At 39.2% G+C, this 27,135-nt stretch overlaps 1 protein-coding gene and 1 pseudogene across 1 annotated transcript in view; one reads left to right on the top strand and one right to left on the bottom strand.

Annotated features, from left to right (window-relative positions):
* SLC26A3 (solute carrier family 26 member 3) overlaps positions 1-19,177 on the bottom strand; it is a 40,780-nt gene extending 21,603 nt beyond the window's left edge. Inside the window, exons 1-8 of the mRNA XM_050784811.1 lie at positions 18,465-19,177; positions 9,702-9,920; positions 9,061-9,200; positions 7,152-7,262; positions 6,402-6,571; positions 4,576-4,740; positions 2,671-2,823; positions 2,142-2,224 (exon numbers count right to left, since the gene is read on the bottom strand). Of these exons, the coding sequence (XP_050640768.1) occupies positions 2,142-2,224; positions 2,671-2,823; positions 4,576-4,740; positions 6,402-6,571; positions 7,152-7,262; positions 9,061-9,200; positions 9,702-9,832 (953 nt within the window). The 5' untranslated portion in view covers positions 9,833-9,920; positions 18,465-19,177. The remainder of the gene's footprint in view (positions 1-2,141; positions 2,225-2,670; positions 2,824-4,575; positions 4,741-6,401; positions 6,572-7,151; positions 7,263-9,060; positions 9,201-9,701; positions 9,921-18,464) is intronic.
* Positions 19,178-22,944: 3,767 nt separating this feature from the next.
* On the top strand, positions 22,945-24,826 carry LOC126950820 (phosphatidylinositol N-acetylglucosaminyltransferase subunit C-like; annotated as a pseudogene).
* The last annotated feature ends 2,309 nt before the right edge of the window (positions 24,827-27,135 follow it).

Raw genomic sequence — 27,135 nt, 5'->3', positions numbered from 1 at the left:
TAGGATTACAGGCGTAAGCCATGGTTCCCAGCCTTGTTCTCTTTTCTTCACAGTTTAGTGGGAGGGTCAAATAATAAATGCAAATACTATTTACACACTGTAAAACACAAAGTACCTGTTAGCTATTATTACAGGATCCCTCTGGAATCTGAATATACCCCTTATGTTTCCTTTACTGTTTCAATGAGCACTTTTCTTCAGCCAAATTATTTGTATTTAGTGTATGAGACTTTGCAAAATAACTTCTAAGGTGGCATACTCATGAACAGCAGGTTAGCAATAATTAATAATCACTACCTTCCAGTTATATTCTATTTGCAATCAACAAAAACCTAAAATACCTACTCAATTATCACCCAGAAAAAAAAAAAAAAGGAACATAAAAAGCTCAAGCGCTTGCTACCTAATTTAGGTGTTAAACTAGTAACAATAGTAGTGTAATTTGAACATTTATTGTAAGTCAGGCACTTAAATATGTTACATGTATTAACTCACTTAACTCTTAAAAGAATCCTATTTGATAGCTAGTATTTTTAGCCTCATTTCTACAGCCAAGGACATTGAGGCACAGAGTTTTTGGTAATGTGCTCAAGCTCAAAAAGTGAGTCAGAATCAAATCTCAGGCACTCTGTCTCTAGAACACTTGAGCTTACCTACTAGGTTACACTGCCTCTCTGTTGAATGTAATGGTTACCCATTCCCATACCCCACACACTGTGGAGAGAGGTACACTGACATTGAAAATATACTCACTAAATAAGACTGTTGTTGAGGTGTTTAAGGTGTAACTCAGTGATCTTAAGTTTATCTTTTATTTTCCAAACCCTTCTGACAAGATCCTGTTTGATTTTACATTTATTTATTTATTTATTCTATTTGGTTTATGTCTCCCAAGACGTTTAAGTTAAGTGAAATCACTTGAAAGTGGCAGAATAGAAGGAAACCCTAGAAATAGTCTTTCAGTTTCAGCCTAATTTCCACTTTAAAACTTTAAAAATTAAAAGTGACGTTTGAGATTCATGAAGTGTAACACATGAAGATCTGGTAATAAATTTTTTTTTCTTTAAAAAAATAAAAAATACATATATTTGCCTTTAAAAGAATTTGGCTGTTTTAAAGTAAAAAAAAAAATACATATAACTGTTGATTTCTGGAATTCTCAAATACTTGTTAAGCATAGAGAGGGAGAGAAGTCTTTTTTAAAAAAATAAAACAGGAAAACCTTTCATTGGTAAGTTGGAAGAAACTGATGCTATGGTTAGAAGAAACAGCACAAAATGATCTTCCTTCTCAATCCACGAAATGTAATGAAGTACATTTTAAAATTCTTGTACAAACCGGGCTTCTCATCCTTTGGCAGTGGGAAAAGTTGCCCTACCCTTGTTTTGAATCTGATCGCGAGAAAGGACAGAGTGTGCCTATCTGGACTGCTCACGTGGCATGCCTGTGTTCCTTCAGTGTCTCTTTTGAACTTTCAGAACTTGGCTTCAGTAACTTCAAACAAAGCATTACATATTGTTTATAGTAATTTATGGACAAGGAAATCTGATTTCACTTGGTGTTTCTTTATAAGGAGAAGCCATTTACTTTGCCTATTTTTCTTTATTGTATTTTATATATATATATATATATATATTAAAAAAAAAACAAAAAACAAAAAACAAGAGATGGGGGTCTTACTGTGTTGCCCAGACTGGTCTTGAACTCCTGGGCTCAAGTGATCCTCTCACCTAGGCCTCTCAAATTGCTGGGATTTCAGGCATGAGCCACCGCGTCTAGCCTTACTTTGCCTATTTGTATACTTTCACTAGTTTGCTAACGTTTACTTTCAAGTGAGTTTCTGCTGGTCTGCGTCCCTGCTTGTCTTGTTTGTGAGTTCTTCCACAAGTAGAAACTTTCTGGTATTAAGAACTGCATTCATTGTGGGGAGGCTGAAAAAAAAGGAACTGCAGACCCTGCTTTTCTTTGTAGCTCCTTCTTAGAAGGCAAGCAGTGAGTCTTCGTTAGGGATGCAGGGTGCAGGGAGGATTCTGATGAGAGTTACCTGCAGGGTGACCTGCAGTTCGGATTGTACCTCGCCTGTCACTACTGCTAACTCTCTGCTTCATGCATGGTGATGCCATCATGGAAGACACACTTACCCAGGATTCATTTTCCCAACCACAGACACGTTAAACCTTGTCTGAAAGTCAAAGCCATAGGATACACCTGTTGCGATCACGGTCTGCAAAATTGCAAATGGCCCAGGTTAGAAATGTGAGATGCAAGTAAGAGTTTTGCTTTGAAAAAAATAAATTGCCAAAACCCACTTCTGTACCTGTTAAATAAGAACTCCAGCCCAGGCTTTGTTACTTTTTAAGAAATTCGGAGGCAATTCTAACATGCCACCAGGATTGAGAACCACAGCTTTAATTCAAATGGCTCTACCACGACATTTTGTCAAAGGTTGTGCTCTCTGCACTCTCCTTGTCTCACATGGAAAAAAATTAACTCAAAATCATAAGAGGAAGTTATTAAATTCTGAATGAGAAGAAAACCATGCGAAACATTATACCCAGAAACTGCAGAGATGACCTGCCCCACTAAAACCTCCTGAACTACAGATGGTGAAGGATTTACAACATAAAAACAGTAGAGTAACTATGACAAAGTCTGAAAATGATCAATTACCACAATGAATTCGATTGGAATAGGCACTGGAAGTTTGTCTTTGAAGCGCTGATTTATTTCTTTAAAAATGGATACAACCAAAAGGACAATCAGAGCTGTCACCAGGTCTGCAATATTAGTCTTCTCTATTTGTGAGAATACAGAGTATAGTACCTACAATTAGAAAAACAAAAACCACCAAAGCCCTATATTAATGCATAATTTGGATACAACACCTCTCCAAACGAATAAAAATAAACATGGAAGCAAAAAGACTGATAGAGACTGATAGCGATTTCCTGTTCTGTTCCTGTTTAATTGTGAATGTGAAATTGTAGAGAGTAGAGATGGAGATATGAGAAGAGTAAATTAGCATAGTGTAGGCGGCACACTAGTTTAAGAATGCTTCTGGCATTTTTGCTGGGAATCTCTTTGGCTAGTGTCAAATTTTGTTGGATACTTTTCATGTTTTTACCACTGGTCTCCTGCCATTATTAGGTCTCTTTGGTCATCATTTTTTATTTCACAGCCATCACTACTCTGTCCAGGGAATAACTTCTGATCTTTGATAGTTTTGCTTAGTATGCTCAATTCCTGGCCCTTTTTGGGGGTTTAGATCCCCTCACATTTCTTAGCTGACTCTCTATGTCACTTTTGGAAAATAGTTTTCTGGCTAACTGTGCACTATGCATGGTCTTACTTCTTGAAACTAGTTGGGTTCCATATCCACGTGCCCCAAAAAGCTCAAGCGGGCCAAAACTGGATCCCAAATTGCTTCTAGAACACTCCACTTCTGGAATACCTCTGAATGGAAGTGAGAGAGTGTTGGTTCCAATTTGGAGCAAGTTCTATCTCAACTCCCAAAAACTGTTGGGAGTTGTTAAAAATCAAACACATCTACCATCGAGCTAACGTTAACAAAAAAAATTAGTAACACTTCTCTTATATTTGACTCAAGTATATTTCCAAAAAACAAAATCTATGTTATTAAAAGCTTTACCATTTTGTCCCAAGTTGTAAAACTAAGAACGCTATCTGTTCTATTTTGCATCCTCTGGAGGAAGGGAGAACTGCTGCCTTATCTACATATTGGTAAATTGTCTTTTGTTTTCTAAATAGGATGCAAAAAGGACCCAAGAACTTCAATTCTAAAAGAATGAGACCTGCTTTTCAAGAAATAGGAAAACTCGTAACTCAATTAGCAAATTTCTTTCAAAATAAGATTTTTAGAAACATTTTAAAAGTTGGGACAAAATGGTAAAGCTTTAAAAACATATATATGTATGTGTGTGTGTAAATATATATAAAATATATAAATATAAAATATTTTATATATATAAATATAAATATATATATTTTTTCCTTTTGGAAAATACTTAAGTCAAATGTAAGTGTTACTTAATTTTGTTGTTCACATTAGCTGTATGGTAGATATGGTTGACTTTCAGTATTGCTCTCTTGCTACCTTTTCTTTTCTTTTTTCTTTTTTTTTTTTTTTTTGAAACTGTGTCTTGCTCTGTTGCCCAGGCTGGAGTGCAGTGGCGCCATCACAGCTCACTGCTGCCTCTAACTCTCGGGCTCAAGCGATCCTCTGCCTCAGTCTCCCAAAAAGGTGGGACTACAGATGTGTACCACCATGCCCAGGTAATTATTTTATTGTTTGTAAAGGTGAGGTTTCACTTTGTTGCATAGGCTGGTCTTGAACTCCAGGGCTCAAGGGATCCTCCTGCCTCAGGCTCCCAAAGTGCTGGGATTACAGGTATGAGCCATCACGCCTGGATTTACTTTTTTTTTTTTTTTTAAATATGAATACATTTTACAACCTGTAGGTAAACCCCATGGCAAAGGCATTAAAGGAAAGCTCTCTAAGAATACAACAGTGAGTTTCATGTATTTCAGTATTTTTTAAGTGAAAGAAATACTTACTTTGAAAATTGAACATGGATCCTCGTGTGATGGGACTGTCAGCTGAAAAATGAATTTGAGTTGGGAAACCAAAACATGAACAGCAGCAGCAGTAGTGAAGCCACTGATGAGGGACTCAGATAGGTATATCACTACAAATCCAATCCGCAGAAACCCCAGAGCCAACTGGAAAGAGAACAAAAACCTTTGTCAGCATAGATTAGGAGTACGCCTCAGCAAACTCAAGGATCCGCAACTGAAATAATATTACACAAAATGTAAAGGCTCAACCTGTATGTATATGCCTTGAGGAAGCAAATGTCCCTGCCTCCAGGGACACCTCCCATCCAGGCTCCTTCCTCTCCTTCCCTTCCACCCCATCCTTCAGGTGGAACGTTACATGGTATTCACATAGGATATAAGTCTAGTTTGCCCCCAAGAAGTAACAGGCTTATTCGCTCACCCTTATTTTTAAGTGTCATAGGAAGACTCATAGGCCTTTTCTAGCAGAATCTTACCTAGCATCGGCCCTCATAAATTTGCTGATGTAATTTTAAGTTATACTTTCTTTTTTTTTTTTTTGAGACAGAGTCTCGCTCTGTTGCCCAGGCTGGAGTGCAGTGGCCGGATCTCAGCTCACTGCAAGCTCCGCCTCCTGGGTTCACGCCATTCTCCTGCCTCAGCCTCCCGAGTAGCTGGGACTACAGGCGCTCACCACCTCGCCCGGCTAGTTTTTTGTATTTTTTTTTTTAGTAGAGACGGGGTTTCACCGTGTTAGCCAGGATGGTCTTGATCTCCTGACCTTGTGATCCGCCCGTCTCGGCCTCCCAAAGTGCTGGGATTACAGGCTTGAGCCACCGCGCCCGGCCTTAAGTTATACTTTCTAGCTGCTGGAGCATGCATTAGTGAGTGTCTACTGATATTTCCTCAAAGTTGCTCATTTCGCTTAAGAAATACATAATTGCATATTGGACATCAGAGGTAACTGGTTCTAGCTGGGGGAAAAAGATGGTTAATTCCCCCCTAAAGCATCATTGTTTTGCAATAAGGTAAATTGGGTGGATTCTCCTTCCCTTGGATGCTTGACCTGTCTTTCTGCTCATGTCTCCAAACCGCAGCCAGAGCTGTGGCTGCCCAAAGCCCAGCTGGGTTCCATTTCTATACTAGGTTCAGAAATGTATTAGAAATAACTAACCAAATTGTCAATAAGACACATGCTTATGTCCTTGTAGAAACTGACTTTTTCTTTCTTTAAGAAATGGTCTTAACCAATAATATCATTATCCATAAACTTAGGCAACATCTCAAAAAGTCCACGACATTTTCACTATTCAGTAGGGGTGTCAACATATGGCTTGGGAGTGAGACTCTACCATAATCCTTTTCAGTTTTCCCTAAAATTGACATGAGCCGTTCAAAGCCCCCATCCCTTCCAACTAGATTATAGTTGCTGAAGATTTAAAGAAAAAAATTCTAAAGCCACCAGTATGACGATTTCTTGCATACGGTTGTTTCTTGACTCTATCAATTCCCGATATGCTGTTTCTTGAGTCTATCAATTCCCAGATATATGTTGAAGCATTTCACTTGTCACTGTTCGTGCCTCTCTATTCCCCTTCTTCCTTCTGTCTAGACCCATATTCATTCATTTTTATACTGTTGACCCACTCTTCTCCCTCTGGTTGTGATGAGTGACCCTTCTTACAGTATTTCTTATGGGCCACGAGGGAGAGACATAAACTAAAGGGAATACGGGGAGGAGTGGCAGTGGCGAGGAAAAACAGAGAGATGTGTACCAGTCAAGGCAAACAGATTGAGGTGGGCAAGTTACATGAGAAGGTGCTCACCTGGATTACTCCAGAAAGCACTGTGACTGATGCCGCCACCGTCACCTTGTAGTCATCTAGTGATGAAGAATTACTCGTTGAGTTGTTGGACGATCCTGTATTTCCAGGGAAATTTTGAGCTAATCTTACAGTTGCTGCTCCCACCATCATACTCAGAATCGGAAACGGACCTAATTAACAGTGGGTGAATCTTGGTCAGTATATGCCTCCCTAAAGCATATTGTCTTTCAACCACAGAATAAGAGCATATAAAATGACTGGCGATGCCAGGTGTGATGGCTCACGCCTGTAATCCCAGCACTTTGGGAGGCCGAGGCGGGTGGATCATCTGAGGTTGGGAGTTCAAGACCAGCCTGACCAACATGGAGAAACCCCGTCTCTACTAAAAATACAAAAAATTAGCCGGGCGTGGTGGCGCACACCTGTATTCCCAGCTACTTGAGAGGCTGAGGCAGGAGAATCGCTTGAACCTGGGAGGCAGAGGTTGCAGTGAGCGAGATCACACCATCACACTCCAAGGACCTGGGCAATAAGAGCAAAACTCCATCTCAAAAAATAAAATAAATAAATAAATAAAATGACTGCCATCTGTGACCCTGCCCTCCTTCTCAATCCCTGGTCCTGATTTTCACAAGAGAACATGACTCTTCTCCTGGATTATGTGCAATTTGGAATTGATACAATGTATGGCTAATAAAATTCATAAAGAAAAAACAATGTGAGCATTAATCAGCTCAGTAACTGACTTACCCGCAGATATGTGTTTGGAAGTGCCAAAGAAAAGGTAGATTATGGTTGAGAAAAAGGCTGCATACAACCCATAGCCTGGGGGGATGGTGACCAGCAGAGCAAATGCTAAACCTGTAAACACACAAGCAGCAGAGTCCTTATTTTGTACAAGAGGAATCAAAGACTTTCTCATTTGGTTCTTAGGGTATTTAGGATTGGACCCTAAAAATAAGTTACCTCATTAATTCAAAATATATTAAAGATATAAATGTAAGAACTAAAACTATAAAACTCTTAGAAGAAAGCATAGGTATAAATCTTTATGACCTTGGATTCATCAATGGTTTCTTAGAAATGACATCTATGGCATAAGCCAGCGGTCCCCAACTTTTTGGCACCAGGGACTGGTTTTATGGAAGATAATTTTTCCGCTGACTAGGGAAGGGGAGATGGTTTTGGGATGACTCAAGTGTATTACATTTTTTGTGCACTTTATGTCTATTATTATTATATTGTAATACATAATGAAATAATTATACAATTCACCGTAATGTAGAATCAGTGGGAGCCCTGAGCTTGTTTTCCTGCAACTAGATGGTCCTATCTGGGGGTGATGGGAGACTGTGACAGATCATCAGGCATTAGATTCTCATAAGGAGCATGCACTTAGATCCCTTGCATGCACAGTTCACAATAGGGTTTGCACTCCTGTGAGAATATGATGTTGCTGCTGATCTAACAGGAGGTAGAGCTCAGGAGGTAATGAGAGCAATGAGGAGCGGCTGTAAATACAGTTGAAGCTTCACTTGCTCATGTGCCACTCACCTCCTGCTGTGTGACCTGGTTCCTAACGGGCTACGGACCTGAACCGGTCTGTGGCCCGGGGATTGGGGACCCCTGGCATAAGCAACCAGTGAAAAAACAGATACATTGGACTTAATCACTATTTAAAAATGTGTACTTCAAAGGATACTATGAAGAAAGTTAACCAATAATTCACAGAATGAAAAAGTTATTTGCAAATTGTGTATCTGACAAGGGTCTGGTATCCAGAATATAGAAACAACCCTTGCAACTCCACAACAAAAAGACAAATAACCCAATTTAAAAATGGGTAAAAAATTTGAATAGACCTTTTTCAAAAGATATACAAATTGCCAATAAACACATGAAAAAATATTCAATATTGTTAGTCATTAGAGAAATGCAAATGAAAACCACAATGAGATGCCACTTCATACTTACTGGGATAGCTAAAAGAAAAAAGATGGACAATAACAAGTGCTGATGATATGGAGAAATTTGGACCCTCATACACTGCTAGTGGAAAGGTAAAACGGCATAGCTACTTTAGAAAATAAGTTAGCAATTCCACAAATGATTAAATGTAGAGTTACCATATGATCCAGCAATTACACTCCTAGTGACATACCCAAGAAAATTGAAGCATGTTCACACAAAAATTTCTACACAAATGTCCAAAATAGCATTACTCATAACTCATAATAGCCCCCAAGTGGAAACAACTGAAATGTTCATCAACCAATGAGTAGATTAAAAAATTGTGATATGTCCATACAGTAGAATACTTATTTGTCCACAAAATGGAATGGAGTACCCATACATGCTACAATATGGATCAACCTTGAAAACATTACAGTGAGTGAAAGAAACTAGACACAAAGTGCCATGTATGGTATTATTTCTTTCACATGAAATATCCAGAATAGGCAAATCCATAAAGAAAGGGTAGAGGGGGATGTGAAGTTAATGGGTAAGTGATTTTTTGGGGTTGTTGGTGGTGAAAATGTTCCAGAATTGGATAGTGGTGACAGATGCACAACCTAGTGAATATATGAAAAGCCCCTGAGCTGTACACATTCAAAGGATGAATTTTATGGTATACAAATTATACATTTAAAAAATGTACCTTGTAGTACGGACACAATCCCTGTGCTGATACCAGAAACAATATCACTGAGCAACCATTCCTTGAGCCGATATGCTGGCAACCAAGATGCTATGGGGAACAAAGAGAGGACAATTCTCTTGGCCTTTTGTGGGGAACAGCTGAAAACATGGAAAGCCACAGGTCAGTCAATTAATATCGAATTTTAAGTTTAGTACCTAACTGTCGGTGGGAAATTGGTAAAGATGGTAATTTGCTAAAGATTAAACTAGTAATTTCACTCCCAGTAACATTCTTTACCCATAATCAGCTGCCCTCTGGTCACCAACAAAGAATTTTTTAAAATGCTTGCTTTTCTTTAACCATAATAGATCTATTTGTCATCCTCAGCTTGAATCATGTAATATTTCAAATGAGCATTTTCCTCTGTTCCCATCTGTTTGTTGTCTGATTTGGAAAGACTGTGTTGATAAGCCAAGATGGGGTTCATTTTAAACACTACCTTTCCAACTCTGGCAGGGAGTAGGAGGTTTGGAAACCAAAGAGGAAAGGACTGTAGGCTGTGGATTAGAGCCAGAAAGGAGAGTTGGAAAGTTAGAAAATGTAGGTGAAAGTGCTTCAAAAATATATTCCTAATGCCTATACCTTAAAAAAGATCTTACCTAAAACACACTCTGAGATGATCCAGAAATGTCTTATGATGTCTGTCTCTCTTTTTATGATTTTCCTCAAAAGCATTTGTAGAATACACCGGCCTGGCCACAATATACTGATTCCCAAAGGGTTCAATCATTTTGATTTTTCTGTTGGCTGTGGCAAGTTGAAGACCTTTCGAACTATGTGGTGAACACTTCTTCTTGCCTTTAGCAGGTTAAAAATGCCTGAAACCAAACAGAGCTTGCTTCTTAAATAACTCAGAGATAATGTGATGCAATTTACAGATGAGTGAGCTCCGAACTGAATGTTACCACCTTTTAAGATCAAAAAAGGCAGGATTAAGGGACCTAGATTGTGTTTTGCGACAGCGATAGTTTATTCCAGTGAGCTGGACATGGCTCTTTTAGGTAAGTAAACAAGAAGCTTTTGTTTTATTTTTTAATTTGCCAAAAAGTAACAAAATCGACTCAGTTTATGAATCATTTAGTCAATTTTTTACTTACAAGGCAAGATACTTTATCAACTTTTTTTCCCCAGAAATATTTCCAAAGTTAAGGCATTGAAGTGCTGGGACAGATTAGATTTAAAGTTTATTTATTGCCTCTAACTCCAGTCCAGGCTGTTCCAATTTACCCATCAGAATTTTAAAATTTGATTTTTTTACCTTGTAAAATTTTTAAAAATTGTGAAATTCAAAGGTATTGCCTATTTCAGTTATTTCCTTATTGTTTCTAGGAGTTATTACAATTTATAGTTAAGAAAACTATGAAACAAACTAAATATTATTTGGTTACTTCATTTGTGAGTAATAAGATCTTTTTAAAGGAATGATCCTGGACAAGTTCCTTAACCTCTTTGAGTCTTCCCTGTATAATGGGGATAAAGATATTCAAGTTTCAGGTGATTGTAAAGAGTAAATAAGGTTTCCGAAGCATCTAGCTTACATATAACACACTATAGGCATGTACTACATGGTAGCTATTATTTTAATTATTAGCATTTTCTACACAAGATGTTTAAGTTTTTTATTCTTATCTCAATCCTGTTTCTATTATGCTTAAAAGATCAATTTTACAACATGTTTAAATGCACATTACCAAGTTAGCCTTCACAATTCTTTGAGGCAGTTACTCTTATTATTTTGTTATTATTATTTTATTCTTACAAATGATAAAGTGATCACACACACCCCAAACCCACACTAAAATGGAAATACTTTTTCTTGGGACATACAGCTTATAAAATGGCAGAAACAGTACCTGAATTTTCAGACTTCTTTGCTATCTTTTCTATGTCATACAGCTTCTCTATTGTTTGATATGAACATCATTGAAGAACATTGCAACTAACTGCTAGCATTTTTCCCTCTAATCTTGTTCTGTATTACTACTCATAATGCCCAAGTTTTGTTCCTCAACTTCAATCACTGTGATTAATTGAATTATCTCACACTAGATAGTATATTGTTACACCGTGCCCTCATATACCTTAAGGGATTTTCAGTATGTTTGCAGAGCTCAAGTTTCAACCAGGAATCAGATGCTGGCCTCTACTGCTGGCCCCACTTGACCTCTCTTTGATCACCCATTTTTCTCTCCCACCCCATTTTCTAGTTTCCTCTAAAGTCCTCTGTGCTCACTTCTGACCACAATGTACTGCTTCTGCCTCAAATCTCTGGCTTGACCTCCAGCATTTGAGTTCCTTTGAGCTCAGTTATGACTCCCTTATTATTATTATTATTATTAGAGACAGGATCTCACTGTCACTTGGGGTAGAGTGCAGTGGTGTAATCACAGTTCACTATGGCCTCTTAACGCCTAGACTCAAGCAGTCCTCCTGTCTCCTGAGTAGCTGGGACCTCAGGTGTGGGCCACTATGCCCTGCTAATTTTTAAAATATTTCAGTAGAGGCAAGGATCTTTCATATGTTGCCCAGGCTGGCCTCAAACTCCTGGGCTTAAGCAATCCTTCAGCCTCAGCCTCCCAAGTAGCTAACAGGTGCACCACCAGGGCCTCAGTTATGACATTTAGATCCTCCTTTGCTATTCTTTCTGGGTCTCTCCTCCCCTGCCACTCCCAAGTGCTTGTTTTCTCTTTTGTTTCCATTCCCTCTTCCATCTCTCCACCCACACTTCAGGGGTCAAACCCCACTAACTAGATAGTACTTCCCATTGTCAGAAGAACTTGCTCACGAAGTGGAGGTGACTTGTGCATTGCTGTGCAGAACATGGATTTTTGTCTTTTTTTTTTCTTTTTTGCTGATTGCCAACAACATGGTTGGAGCATTAATAAATAAGATCTAATCCATGGTCATTCACTTCTGACATCTTGGATTTCTCACAACGCATATGTGGAATATCTTATAAGAACAGCCTTAACCCTTTGAAGGAACAAACCTTAGGATGAAGAAGACTTCAGCACCGTGTATTTGTACTTCTGTCAGATGCTGCTATAGGGGACAGAAAAAAAAAAAAGATTCTTCTTTGCTTGCTTTACTCATGCTTTCCTCAAGGAGTTCACAGAAATTTATTAGTTACCTTCCCTAAAAAAGATCTTGAAGGTACTTATATTCTTTTGGCTGTCGTATTTTTTTATTTTTTATTTTAATTTTTTTTGCCGATGACAGTGATGTGAGAAATACAACTTCATTTCTAATCAGCTTCCTTCTCTGAGGATGGCTATGGCTGTCTCCTTAGTGGGCTTTCTTATACCTCCAGCTGGATCAAGAGTCTGAACTCTGGCTGTCCTGCCAGTAAAAGCCTCCTCCTCACACCCAAGCACTGCCTGCAAGAGGACTGCTCAGGGCAGGAATCAGGGGAGCTTAAGAAATCTTTCTGGCCAGGCGTGGTGGCTCACGCCTGTAATCTCAGCACTTTGGGAGGCTGAGGCGGGACGATCACTTGAGGTCAGGGATTCAAGACCAGCCTGGCCAATACAATGAAACCTTGTCTCTACTAAAAATACAAAAATTAGCCAGGCGCGTTGGCAGGCACCTGTAATCCCAGCTACTCAGGAGGCTGAGACAGGAGAATTGCTCGAACCTGGGAGGCTGAGGTTGCAGTGAGCTGAGATCATGCCCCTGCACTCCAGCCTGGATGACAGAGCAAGACTCCATCTCAAAAAAAAAAAAAAAAAAAAAAAAAAAAAAAGAAAAGAAAAAAAAAATATTTCCAGACTTTAGAGAGAAATCTTGGGGGCCACATTCCAGCCTTTCTGTTTTCCCCTTGCACCCATCCCTGCTTCCAAAAGGTATGCCTCCAGGTGTAACATACTATGTGGGCCTCTGAACCAATGGTGCCTCTGCTGAAGAGATGTTCCAGATAGTCATAAATTAATGACTTTCTCCATGTCATCGTTTCTGAGATTCTTGAGCATGATCTTTTTTTTTTTTTTGAGACAGAGTCTTCCTCTGTTGCCCAGGCTGGAGTGCAGTGACGCGATCTTGGCTCATCTTTAATTAGGAGTTCAAAAGAGATTTTTTTTAACTTTTTTTTCACCCGAACAAGTTATGTTTTTGCCACAAATTCTTGGAAAACACTTTTTTCTGGTTCCTAGAATCACAATTCCAATTTCAAATATTACGCCCATATTAATGTAAGCCTTTTCATGTTCTATCTTCATGGATCTCTGGGTCCTTAGGGTGTCAGTGGATTTGGGGATTGAAATTCATTCTCAGGGTCCCTTCCTCTTACTAACTGTAGAATCCCAAGCCTTATTCGTATATATTTCCATGTTTATTTGCTTCCCTATGATTTGCTTTTTATTTATTTTTTGGCCTTTATTTTATATATATATATCGCACATAGACACACACGTAGACATTCATATACCTACATATCTTGGTGCTGTGGCTTAGTCATACATATTGGTGTTCTCTGCTTTTTTTTTTTTTTTCTTTTTGAGCAGAAATTTAATACTGGTATTAATTTCTGAAGTTCAGTTTCTTAGTTTAACTATTCCCATGTATTAAAAACTTTTTGATGTTTCTAGGGATTGTCATGTATATACCTCCCCACCCCTCCAAGTTCCACCCATTTCCAACCTGCAGCCTGGCCTCCAGTTACAAGAACCTCCACTCTGCCTGCCCTACTCTGCTGAGAAGTGTCTTAAGACCCTGACCTTTTCACTCAGTGTTTATCTATTCTGGGTTTTAGTCTTTCAGAGGTCTGTCCTTTTGCTAGGAAACAGCTAATTTGAACCAAGATGCTGATGAGCAGTGCTAGGATTTGCCTTTAATTAGCGGTCATTTGAAATCAGCAGACAAGCAAGGGTGCAGAACACTTCCCAGCCCCTCCGCAGTCACATTAGATGCCTCCACTCTTGGACAAGGCAGCTCCTAGTAGCATCACCCCTCCCTAGCTGTTCAAGCTGAGGAAGGCCTTCATGGAGACATCACTGAAAATCCCATACTGTGCCTGAAATCTGCTGAAAACACGACTCACCTCAGGGATCTCAAAATATCTCTGAGCCAGTCAGTGCAAAACCAGAGGTAAGCCAGCCTTGTTTCGTGAATTAGTCCTTGGACAATGGGAAATACAGCAGTGTCCTGATAACTGTACTTGGGGGAACGGGTGAGAGACAGGAGAACAAGCAGAATAATTGCTCCAGTGAACACCTTCAGAGGGATCTCCATCAGCAGCCAGAGGAATCAGAAATCAAGTGCACAAGAAGCTCCACATTCTGGTTAGTACAAGACTGGATGGAAACACGGAGATGATGGCATCAGAATGGGAGAGGGCCAGAGTGGTGATTGGAGGGAAGGGGTCTCAGCAATGAGGTTGGTTAAGAGAGCTCAGGAGGGGTCAGAGGCTGAAGTGAGCAATAACTGTTACTATTATTTTTCATCAATTCTATTACTACATTGCCCAAGATGCTGAAGAAGGAAGTCAAACCTAATTTAATTAGGAGGTACAACCGAAAAGAGTCAGACTTTGGTAACTAAGCAGACCAGGTTTCAAATCCTTGCCTTGCCATATCTTAACTATGTTTGCTATGAGCCAGTGATTCAAGCCATCAATTTTTCTTTTCTTCTCTTTCTTTCTCTTTTTTTTTTTTCTTTGAGACAGAGTCTTGCTCTGTAACCCAGGCTGGAGGCTGGAGTGCAGTGGCGCGGTTTCGGCTCGCTACAACCTCCGCCTCCTGAGTTCAAGTGATTCTCCAGCTTCAGCCTCCCGAGTAGCTGGGACTACAGGCACCCGTTACCACACCCAGATAATTTTTTGTATTTTTAGTAGAGATGGAGTTTTGCCATGTTGGCCAGGCTGGTCTCGAATTCCTGGCCTCAAGTGATCTGCCTGCCTTGGCCTCCCAAAATGCTGGGATTATAGGTATGAGCACCTGGTCCAAGCCTTCAATTTTCTAATAGCAAAAGGAGACCATTATTTTCCTTCTAGGACCGTTCTCAAAACTGAAAGCCGGGTATACAAAGGGAGACTTCTTAGCCTTATGTTCATAGGTAGCAGTCTCAGGAGTGAGTTTAATATTGACTGTTTAGACTGAATTTACAACTGGTCCACATGACAAAAGTCAGCTGGAACCTGTTGGAAAATGCTAGTGCTGCCAACTTTTCTATGACTTTATGTTTACTCTGAGCTTATCTTTAGAAGTAGCAGTTTTCAATTTTTATCCCAGTTTGTTTTAACATAGTTTTAAAATAATCTATCTATCTGAGCTTCCTAGAATGGCATACAAGGCCCTTCATGTTTTGGCTCTGGTCTATCTCACAAGCTTCTTCACTCCTCCTTAACAATTGCAGCAGGTTCCTAATACACTATAATATTTAACAGTTCCGTGTCTTTGTACACATGACGTCCTTTGTGTTCTTCTTCTCTAATACCTGGTAGATTCCAATTCATTCTTAAAAATACTCAGCACAGCTGGGTGCAGTGGCTCATGCCTGTAATCTTGGCACGTTGGGAGGCTGAGGTGGGAAGACTGCTTGAGGCCAGGAGTTCAAGACCAGCCTGGCCAATATAAAGAGACCCTGTCTCTAAAAACAAAACAAAACAACTCAGCTGACCATTGATTCATTTCTTCATTCCTTCAACAAACAGTATTAGCCTATTATTTGTCAGGAACTCAGTTCCCAACACAGTTGTAGAAGATAAGAAAATGATGTAAAGCCTTCATGGAATCCCTGGATAGAGTTAATCATTTTGTTCTTGTAAGTACCTTGTATATGTGTCTATTCCATGTCATACAGTATGGTCATTATTTGTTTATGTTTCTCTTCCCTTTAATACTGAGTTTTTCAAGGGCAAGGCCCAAATCTTAACCATTTTTTCCCCTTTTGCATAGGTCCTATGACACAGTAAGTATACAAGAAAGTTTGTTGAAATAAACTGAACTATTAGCAAAAGATATATAAATGATGTAGTCCTAAACACCAAAGTTCACATATACAGGAGACGTGCCCACAATAATTGGTGCAGATAATAAATTGGAAGAAGGGATGTAAATGTGGGTTGGAGTTAGGAAAGGTTTTGTGAAGGAACTCTGAGTCTTGGGTTAGACTTTAAAGAACAGATAGGTTTGGCAAGGGTGATGACAAAGCAGTGGGGAGTAAGCAAATCATGTCAAAGAATAGTGAGAATTCCAAACACTGAAACAGAAGGCTGTGTTGGCCCATAGGCTAAACCATTAGAGAAATGCTGGGATGCACCATAGCAAGGGGTTTCACACCCAGGAGGCTCACAGAAGGCAAAAGAGAATCCCTGGCCATTTCTATAAGGCGTTGATATTTTCTGAGCACTTTCACTTTTCTTCCTTGAGTGTTACTGTGTGATGGAGGCAGAGAAGATAAGCTGTATTATCGCTAATTTACAGTTGAAGAAATTGAGATGAGAGAAGATAAATGACTTTCTCAACTTTCCAGAGCCAGGATGAGAAGCCACATCTTGTGAATAACTGACTGTCTCCACTACATGTTCTTCTCTGCTACATATTGAATGTCAGGGGGCATAGCCCCTATCCCCAAGAGAGACAAGGCAAAAGAACAAGGTGAGGCACCTTCAAGGTCCTTGCTTTTGAGCACGAAAGCCTCACACTCCTTTACTCAATATCCACAATACAAAACATGAGCCTGGTGGCCTGGGGCCCAATCTCCTTGAGGTGACTTGCTTTATTCTCCCCCTTGCTTCTCAACAAAGTGTCACAGAGGCTAGAGGAGGCTCTTTGTTTCTCCTTGGAGAATCAAGACCTTTATTGTAGAGAAGAGCTAGAATGTGTTATTACATATTTATTCTTGTAATTGAAAAATGTTCATTCTCATTTTCTGAACGATTTTGTTTCTTAGTCTAATATGAGCTGTTTAGGAGGTATTAAACATTTGTTCATTTCTTTATATACTTACTTATTCCCTTATCCAGAGGGAGAAGGCAAAGTATGTATTGTGTTACCACATTTTACTTGTTTCTGAAATCAAATTAGTTGCTTCCTAATTTTTCATTAGGAATAATCCTTGGTCAGACGGGGTGGCACGTGCCTGTAATCCCAGCACTTTGGGAGACTGAGGTGGGCGGATCACCTGAGGTCAGGAGTTCGAGATCAGCCTGGCCAACATGGTGAAACCCTGTCTCTACTAAAAATACAAAAAAAAAAAATTCAGCCAGGCACAGTGGAGTGTGCCTGTAGTATCAGCTACTTGGGAGGCTGAGGCAGGAGAATTACTTGAACCTGGGAGGCGGAGGTTGCAGTGAGCAGAGATTGTGCCACTGCACTCCAGCCTGGGTGACAGAGTGAGAATCCGTCTCAGAAAAAGAAAAAAAGGAATGATGTTTATGCAGTAAAATTTCATGACACAATTTTTCCAAATGACTTTCTTCAGAAAAGAGAATTATTTAGTCCAATAATTTGATAAATTGTTCCTCACTTGCATATGTAAAGAAAGTTGTATAATCTTTTCCTGACATTTTAAAGAATAAAATAGATTTTACCTTGGTAGAGTTAGTAATGTATGGGATAAGTACCCATATATTACTAAGTATATTATATTATATTATATTATATTATATTATACTACTTGTGGCATAGGGCACTCTGCTACTTTCCAGTAACCATTGTCTCCCCATCTCTCTTCTCTTTCCATTCTCTATCCTTACTCTCGTTGCCTTTTCTTCTCTCCCTGTTTCCCTTAGTCTTGGACTTTCTAGGATATCTAGATAAATTTCTCACTTCTAGAACAGATGTCCCCCCACCCTTTTTTTTTTTTTTTTAAGAGACAAGGTGTTGCCATGTTGCCTACGCTAACCTCGAACTCTTGGGCTAAGCTATTCTCCTGCCTTAGCCTCTTGAGTAGCTAGGACTATAGGTACATGCTCCTATGCCTGGCTGGGACCAGATGGCCTTTCTGAATCCTTTCTAGTAGGTGATTCTGTCTCCTGGAGAAACTATTTCCTTAAAGCTTGCTTTTTTTTCCCCCAACCCTCAGAGCAGATAATCTATCTATAAAGTCAGATTTGAGTGGAGAATTAAAGGAATTATCTGAATAATTAAAACAAGAACACTAATATCTTTGAAAAGACTGTTTAAAACTTAATGATGCTTACAACCATTTACTTGTTAAATTAAAGTCTACTTAAATATTTATTCCACATTGCTAGCACTCCAGACATACATGCATAGCTTATTAGTGGATTCATTCAAAATATTCACACACATGGAATAAACTCAAGAACATAATAACTCCTAAATAGGCTTGATCAGAAAAAATACCATTCTCAAGGAACAGAAAACCAGTTTGAATATAACAATCATAAATTTGGTTCCTACCTGACACCTACTCAGTGAGGAGCTTCAGCAACAGTGATATATTTTCAATATAAAGTTCTAGTTCTAAGAGGCAGTGTCCATCCACTCAGGTCTACAGGCTCTGCGTGCATCCATATGCATAGGGATGTCTATATATAGGTTATGTAAGACAGAGGACAAGTTACCTTTCTGTCAGCTTTAATAATTAACTTTCATTAACTTTTACAACAATGAAAAGACTGCAATGTGGTCTTGACCTTTGAGACTTTGATCAGCAGAAGTGATGATGAAAATTGCTTCCTCAAGTTCCTTGTGAGATTAAACCACCCATTGCACTTGTGTGTATGTAATTTCATTGGTTTGCAGAGATTTGCACAGTGATGCACACGTGAACTTAAAAAAAAAAAAAAAAAAAAAAAAGAATCTTCTCAAGGGTTATCTCCTTTGACATTTTACCAACCTGTTTCAATGAGAGCTTAGTGGTGGTGTTCTTTGTCTGGATGACTCCATGCAATCTGTCATGGGCTACAAAAGTGTGGTGTATAGGTTAACTCCTGGTAGGATAAAGGCCCTCATTAGGAACACTCACCCAACTCCCAGCCACAGGCCATATTTGCATTCCAATTTCTGCCCCCACTACAGCTCTTCCTAAGAGCAATACACCCTATGTTGCTAAACACAATGAATACTTCCAACTCTCATCTTACTTAAAAGCATTTGGCCCTGCTGACTACTCTTTCATGAACTCCTCTTCTTATTTAAAAAATTATTTAACTAATTAATTCATTTTAGAGATGAGTATTGCTGTGTTGCCCAGGCTGGTCTCAAACTCATGGCCTGAAGTGATTCTCCTGCTTTAATCTCCTGAGTAGCCGGAATTACAGGCCTCAGCCATCATGCCAGGCTAAAATCTTCTTTTCTTAAAATGCTAAAAAAATGTTTTAACACACTTTTTTTTCACCTCATCCTTTTTGCCAATTTCTCCTCTAACTCTTTCTTTGGCATTTCCTAAGATTCTGTTCTGAATTTCCTTCTCCTCTCTTGCTACCCTCTTACCCTAAATAAGAGTCCATGGCTCCCAGCAACATTCAGATTTCTAACCCCAGCCCTCTAGGTCCATGTATTTAACTGCCTACTCCACATCTTTGCTTGGATGCCTCGTAGGCATCTCAAACACAACACATACTGAGATTAAGACCTCTTGATCTTTCCTCCCAAATGTGCTCCATCTCTAGTCTTCCCCATTTCAGTAAAGAATATTCCCCTTTACTCACATCAGAGACCTGGGAACCATCTCTGACACTTCCTCTTGCAGACCTTCTCCCCACCCGCAGCCATTCCATCCTTAAGCCCTATTGAGTATGCCTCCAAAATACATCCCAAAGCCATCACTTTTCTTTATCTTAATTCTTACCTTTTGCTGCATTTCTTGCTTCCTCTCGCAGCCCTCCCTATCTCTTTACCACTCATTAATCAGAATGATCTTTTCACACTAGTCCTCTTTGTGGGGCTGATGATTATATGGAGGAAAACAGGCTTCCAAAGTCTTTGCATGATCTCCCCCTGCACAACTCTCCAACCTCATCCGACCTTGCTCTTACTTTTGTTTTCTCCACTCCCACCATGGTGGCCTCTTGTAGTCGCAAATTTGCCCAATCTTTGCAGACATCATTTCCTCTGCTTAAATGCGCTTCTCTCTCCCTCTCAGTTTGACTGTTGCTTAGCTTCAACATCACTTTCTCAAAGAGAACCACTTTGACTTCCTAATCTTAATTAGCCCCTCTTGTGGTATTCTCTCAGAGTATTTTTTCAGTCCCTTGATTAATTTGCATGTACTTTTTAAAACATAGCATCATAATTTTAAAATACACAATTATTTACTTGGCTAATGTTTGGCTTTCTCATTAGAATAAAAGCCCCACGCATGCAAGGACTTTGGTGAATTCACTACTGTATGCGCAGTACCTAGAATGAATCTAACACAGAACGATGACTCAATAAATAGTGGTTCAATGACAGCTCAAGCAATGAAATATGTTTGATATAAGACAATTCCAAAAGAATGTGGACAGGTCACTAGAGTTTGTTAGAAATTAATCTAACCTGTGTTTTCAAATCTGGCTCACACCTGTGCTAACTGCATAATTAAATGAGCTGTGGTGCCACTTATCATGCTTTTATCAATATTAGCTAACTGTAATTAGTGTTTACTATGGGCTAGGAACTTTGCAATGTATTTTATTGGGTTTATCCCATTTAATCCTCATAACAACCATAGATAGCTTAGTATTTTTGTTCCTACTTTACAAATGAATAGATTGAGATTTCATTTGTGGTGAAATCTCAAGTTTTTATTTTTATTGGCTTTTATTGAAGCCAGCTAGAATCCAGAAAGCCTAACTTTGTCATGTCTTTAACTACTGTATAATACTGCTTTTTATTATTTTAACAGATGTACAGCACATTTATTCAGAACCACTATACACTTATTAAATTTTGTATTTAGGTTTAGCTGATGAAAGAACTGGAAAATATTGCACTTAAAGGTAGAGACTCAGAATTATTGATCAGCATAAAAATGATTAATTTTACAACAAATAAGAGAGTTTTGCAAGATTGATGGATACAAGCTGAACAAAGGTAAATTATTACATTATATATATATTACATAGTATATAGCCTTCCTATATACTAATAATAACCATGTGATAAATGTAATAAAAAGAAAGATATCATTGGTAATAGCAACAAAAACTACAAAGATAAGTAGAAATAAATTCTTTTTGTTTTTTATTTTTAAGAGACAAGGTCTGGCTCTGTTACTGAGGCTGGAATATAGTGGCTCAATCATAGCTCCCTGAAACCTTGAACTCCTGGGCTCAAGTGATCCTCCTGCCTCAGCCTCCCAAGTAGCTTGGACTACAGGCACATGCCACCACACCTGGCTAATTTTATTTATTTATTTGTTTTGAGATGGAATCTCACTCTGTCGCCCAGGCTGGGGTGCAGTGGTGCTGTCTCAGCTCACTGCAACCTCTGCCTCCTGGGTTCAAGCGACTCTCCTGCCTCAGCCTCCTGAGTAGCTGGGATTACAGGTGCGCACCACCACACCCAGCTAATTTTTGTATTTTTAGTAGAGACAGGATTTCACCATGTTGGTCAGGCTGGTCTCGAGCTCTTGACCTCGTGATCTGCCCGCCTCGGCCTCCCAAAGTGCTGGGATTACAGGAGTAAATTTTTTAATTTTAATTTTATTTTATAGAGAAGGGTTCTTTCTGTGTTGTCTAGACTGGTCTCCAACTCCTGGCCTCAAGCTATCCTGCTACCTGGACCTCCCAAAGTGCTGGGATTACAGGCACAAGCCACTGTGCCTGGCTGGAGTAAATCTTATCTAAAGATACATAATGATGAACTTTATAGAGAGAATTACAAAACATTGTAAAGGACAAAAACAAAACCTAAGAAAAATATAAAGCCATAAATCTTCATGAATGTGAAAGTTCAATATCATATAGATTTTTCTTCAAATTAATATATTACATAAATGCTATTACAATGAAAAAACTTTTCTTTCTTTTTTTTTTTCATAGAACTGGACAGACTTGTCCTAAAACTTGTATGGAAGCACAAAGGGCCAAGAAAAGTCAAGACAATTTTTGAAATTGATGCATAATAGTTGTACATATTGGTGGGGTATATGTGATATTTTGGTATATGCATACAATGTGTGATGATCAAATCAGGGTAATAATGATATCTATCACCTCAAACATTTATCATTTCTGTGTTGGGAACATTCCAAATTTTCTCTTCTAGCTATTTTGAACTATACAATAATTTATTGTTAACTATAGCCACCCTACCGTGTTATCAAGCACTAGAACTTACTCATTCTATCTAACTGTACTTTGTACTCATTAATCAACAGCTCTCCATCCCCCCTCCCTGCTACTTTTCCCAGCCTGTGGGTAGCCATCATTCTACTTTCTCTCTCCATGAGATCCGCGTTTTTGGCTCCCACCTATTAGTGAGAACATGCAACATTTGTTGACAACTTTGAAGAAGAAAAAATGGGGAAACTTATTTTGCAGATATAAAGACTTATTATCAAGCTATAGTAACTATGGCAGTTACATGTTCGTGCTGTGGGAAATAAACATACCAATGGAACAGGACAGAAGGCCTAGAAACATGTATTGAAACTTGATATATAATAGAGATTACATGGCATTAGAGAAAAGATGGACTATTCAATAAATGGTGCTGAGACAAATGGCTATCCATGTGGAATGAAAAAAAATTAGATCTCTATCTCGCAGCAATTGCACACACATTTTTTCAATTGACCAAAGGCCTAAATAGAAAAGGTAAAATTTTAAACTTTTAGAAGAAAAAGTATGCTGTTATAACCCTGGAATAAAAGTATTTCTTCAACAAGTCACATAAATGTGCATATCATAAAGGAAACGGTTAATAAATCCAACTTTATTAAAATTAAAACATGGAAGACACTACAACAAAAGTGAAGACAAGCTATACACTGAACAAGGTATTTGCCCAGTTAAGTCTTAAAAAAGATTAATATCCAGAAGATATCAAGAACTCCTACAAATCAATAAACAAAAGGCAAAATTCACAGAAAACTTGAAGTGCCAATTAACATATGAAAATATGTTCAAGTTCACTAGTAATCAGGGAAAAGTAAGTACAACCATATACATTTCGCATCCATCATTAGCAGGGCTGTAACTAGCTTCAGTAGAGCATGAAGATTATGCAATTTGTGGATCTTGTTTTAAGAAACAGATTACAAAATTTCCCATATAAAATTAACTACAGGGCCTTTGAAGGGGCCCATGCAAATGAAAGGTCCTGAAGCCTAAACCTCATTTGCTTTACAGTAAATCTGCTTTTGTTTATCAGATGGTAAAAATGAAATGCCTGAAAATACCAAGTGTCACAGAGGCTGTGGAGCAATAGGAACCCTTATACTATCGTTGTGAGTTGTAAATTGGGGCAGTCATTTCTGATAGCAGCGTGTCACTGTCTTGTCAAATTGAAGATATATATCTTCTAAGACCTGGCAATTCCACTAGTATGTATTCTTAACAAACATTGACTCATGTTAATGAATATTTCTAGAATATATAAATATGCAATATTTATAATAGCAAAAAAAAAAAAAGAAAAGAAATATCCTCAATCCACTAGATAGTCTGGTTGATAGTCTACTGACCTTATAAATAGCCTAATACCCTTTATCTGCTATCTACTCTCCTTAATAGGACAGTAGACAGTGCATAAAGAAATCATGCCAACCTGTAACTAACACTAAGGAGGCCAAGTGGCAGAAGGCCTTATGTGAGTGACAGCCCTTCCTTGATAACTATGTGGACCTGAAAGAACTGCAGAAAAACATCTATGCTCAGAAATACCAATATTGGACTGGGGTATTTGAGTTGAGTGTGGTGATCCATCAGCTGCATGGTGTCTATGTTTTTGTGGTTATCTGGTGTTACATGGACAAAGGGTTTCTGGTCTCCTACTGGCCTTGTGGGACTGGCCTGGCTTCTTCACTGACTGCATATGTTTTATTTGATCTTGAATAGAGGTGAAGGGTGGAAGTAGAGTGGGCATGTCCGGTGGGCTGACTTGAAGAGCCTGTAGTCTTCATTACTTTTGTCTATGGCTGTTTGCTAGTGTCGAAGACCCTGACAGTGTCAGCACTGACACCATCTGTGCTGTGTCAGTCTTCACGCTGTTAGACCACCTCATCTTTCACTGTGGCACCAATGCTGCCATTGTATCCATCACATTGTCCTTGAACACGGCCGTCGTTGCTTCTGTCTGCCTGTCCTCATGCCTTCCCTGGTCCCTGTATGCCTTCATCATGGTGACATTTGCCATCCAGATTTTTGCCCCATGGCCCGTGTTACAGGAGAAACTGAAGGCATGTGCTCTCCGCAGCTGTGTGGGTGTCACACTGCTCTTTGAGTTTTCAGCCTTGAGAGGCCTGTGGTCCTATAGTGCGTGGGAGTCATCCTCTTCATCCTTCTCTAGTTTCCATCTCATGTCTCTGTCCTTTCTACCTCATTCACCTGCAGCTTTTTAAAGAAACCAGTCATGGGCCTTAGAATGAAGTTGAAATCAAATTCTTGTCCAGGTGCCTCAGCTAAGTTAGGGACCTCCATTATATTATGAAGGCAAGTTGATGGACCAGCATCTTAGCTCGTGTAACAGTTGAAGGCAAAGTTCCATTTGGGAAGCAGCATGCTGATGTGGGTGAGAGAACAGGGATCAAAGGAAAAAATTAACCAAAGGCTCGGGTGGTAGAGGTGCTTATTTTAATAATCTGTTATTTTGTGGGAAGAGAAAGCTTTTTGGGGCCCTTTTGAATTATTATGTCTCATTTATTATTTGCTGTAACAAATGAAGTGATGTGGTTTCTATTAAAAAATAACAGTACAGGCCAGGTGTGGTGGCTCACACCTGTAATCCCAGCACTTTGGGAGGCCAAGGCGGGTGGATTGCTTGAGCACAGGAGTTTAAGACCGGCCTGGGCTGATCCAGTTTGAGACCCCATCTCTATAAAACATTTTAAAAATTAGCTGGGCATGGTGGCACATGCCTGTCGTCCCTACTCAGGAGGCTGAGGTGGGAGGACAGCTTGAGCCCAGGAGATGGAGGTTGCAGTAAGCTGAGATTATGCCACTGCACTCCAGCCTGGGTGACAGACTGAGACCTGGTCTCAAAAAAGCAGAACAAAATAAAAACAAACTAATACATTAAAACAAAAACAAAACAAAGGTTGAATTCATAAAAACAGAGAATAAAGTGGTGGTTTCCAGAGGCTGGGTGTATAAACCTTCAGTTATAAGATGAATGAATTGTTGTGATCTGTTGTATAGCACAGTGACTGCAGTTAATTATACTGTATTGTATACTTGAAATTTGCTGAGACAGTAGCCCGTAAGTGTTCTCACCATACATGTACACAGAAAAGGTAACTGTGAGGTGATAGAGGTGTTCATTAGCTTCACTGTGGTAGTCATTTCATAATGTGTATGCATATCAAATCATTGTACCACACACTTATCAAAAAAAAAGAAAGAAATGAGGAGTTTCTATTTTTGTTCCAATAAATGAAAAAATAAAAACATGCAAAAATGCTTGATTCGTAGATATGTAGTAAATGTATAAAAATAAGCAATGGAATGATAGATAAGAAATTAAGGATACTGGTTACCTCTATGGAGAGAGGGAAGAAGTTTACTGGGAGGACTATGAAAGGGGCTTCAACTGTATCTGTACTATTTTATTTCTTTTTGTTACTCCAGATTTAAACAAACTTTTGAGATATATATTAATTTCCTAGGGTTGCCATAACAAAGTGTCACAAACTGGGTGACTTCAAACAATAGACATTTATTCTATAGTTTCAGAGACTAGAACTCCAAAATCAAGGTGTCAGCAAGGCCATGCCCCCAGCAGACACTGAGTGGTATCCCTGCTTGGCTCTTTCTAGTTCCTGGTGATCACTTCTTAGCATTCCTCATCTTGCAGCTGCGTCACTTGAGTCTCTGCCCCTGTCACTGCATGGCATTCTCACGGTATATCTTTGTCTTTCCCCTTCTTATAAGGACATTAGTCATTTTGGGTTAAGGGCCTATCCCACTCTCTAGTATAACCTCGTCTTTACTAATTATATCTGCAATGACCCTATTTCCAAATGAAGGCTTTCTGAGGTACTGGGGATTACAACTTCATCGTATCTTTTTGGGGAACACAGTTCAATCCATAACAAGGTATAATTTACATGCAGCGATATATATAGATCTTGAATGTACCTTTTGATGAGTTTTGACAGATGCATATACCTATGTGTGTTAGTTCTCTATCGATCCTGTAACAAGTCTTCACAAATGTAATAACTTAAAACAACACAAATTTATTATCTTACACTTCTGTAGGTCAGAAGCTTGACATGAATCTCACTGGACTAAAATCAAGGTGTTGACAGGGCTGTGTTCCTTTCTGGGGGTTCTGAAGGAGAATCTATTTGCTGGTCTCTTCTCATTTCTAGAGACCACCCACATTCCTTGACTCATGACCCCTTCCTGCATCTTCAACACCAGCAATATTATATCTTTCTTCCCTTTTTGTCTGATACCATTATCTCTGCCGACAGCCAGGGAAAAGTCTCTACTTTTAAGGGCTCATATGGTTAGATTAGACCCATGCAGATAATCTCCCATTCTCAAACTCCTTAACTATTTTTTTCTTTTTTTTTAGACAGAGTCTCACTCTGTCGCCCAGGCTGCAGTGCAGTAGCACGATCTCGGCTCACTGCAACTCTGCCTCCCGGATTCAAGCAATTCTTCTGCCTCAGCCTCCCGAGTAGCTGGGACTACAGGCTTGCACCACCATGCCTGACTAACTTTTGTATTTTTAGTAGAGACAGAGTTTCACCATATTGGCCAGGCTGGTCTCGAACTCCTGACCTTGTGATCCACCCCAGCTCCACCTCCCAAAGTGCTGGGATTACAGGTGTGAGTCACTGTGCCCGGCAAAGTCCTTAACTTTTATCACATCTGCAAAGTCCTTTTTGCCATATAAGATAGCATAGTCTCAGGTTTGGAGTATTAGGATGTAGGCATCTTTGGGAGCCATTATTCTGCCTACCACATCATGT

Source organism: Macaca thibetana, chromosome 3 (genome assembly GCF_024542745.1).
Source record: "Macaca thibetana thibetana isolate TM-01 chromosome 3, ASM2454274v1, whole genome shotgun sequence".
Classification (NCBI taxonomy): domain Eukaryota; kingdom Metazoa; phylum Chordata; class Mammalia; order Primates; family Cercopithecidae; genus Macaca; species Macaca thibetana.
Note: the sequence above shows the minus strand (reverse complement) of the source record. Positions and strands in the feature narration are given on the sequence as shown.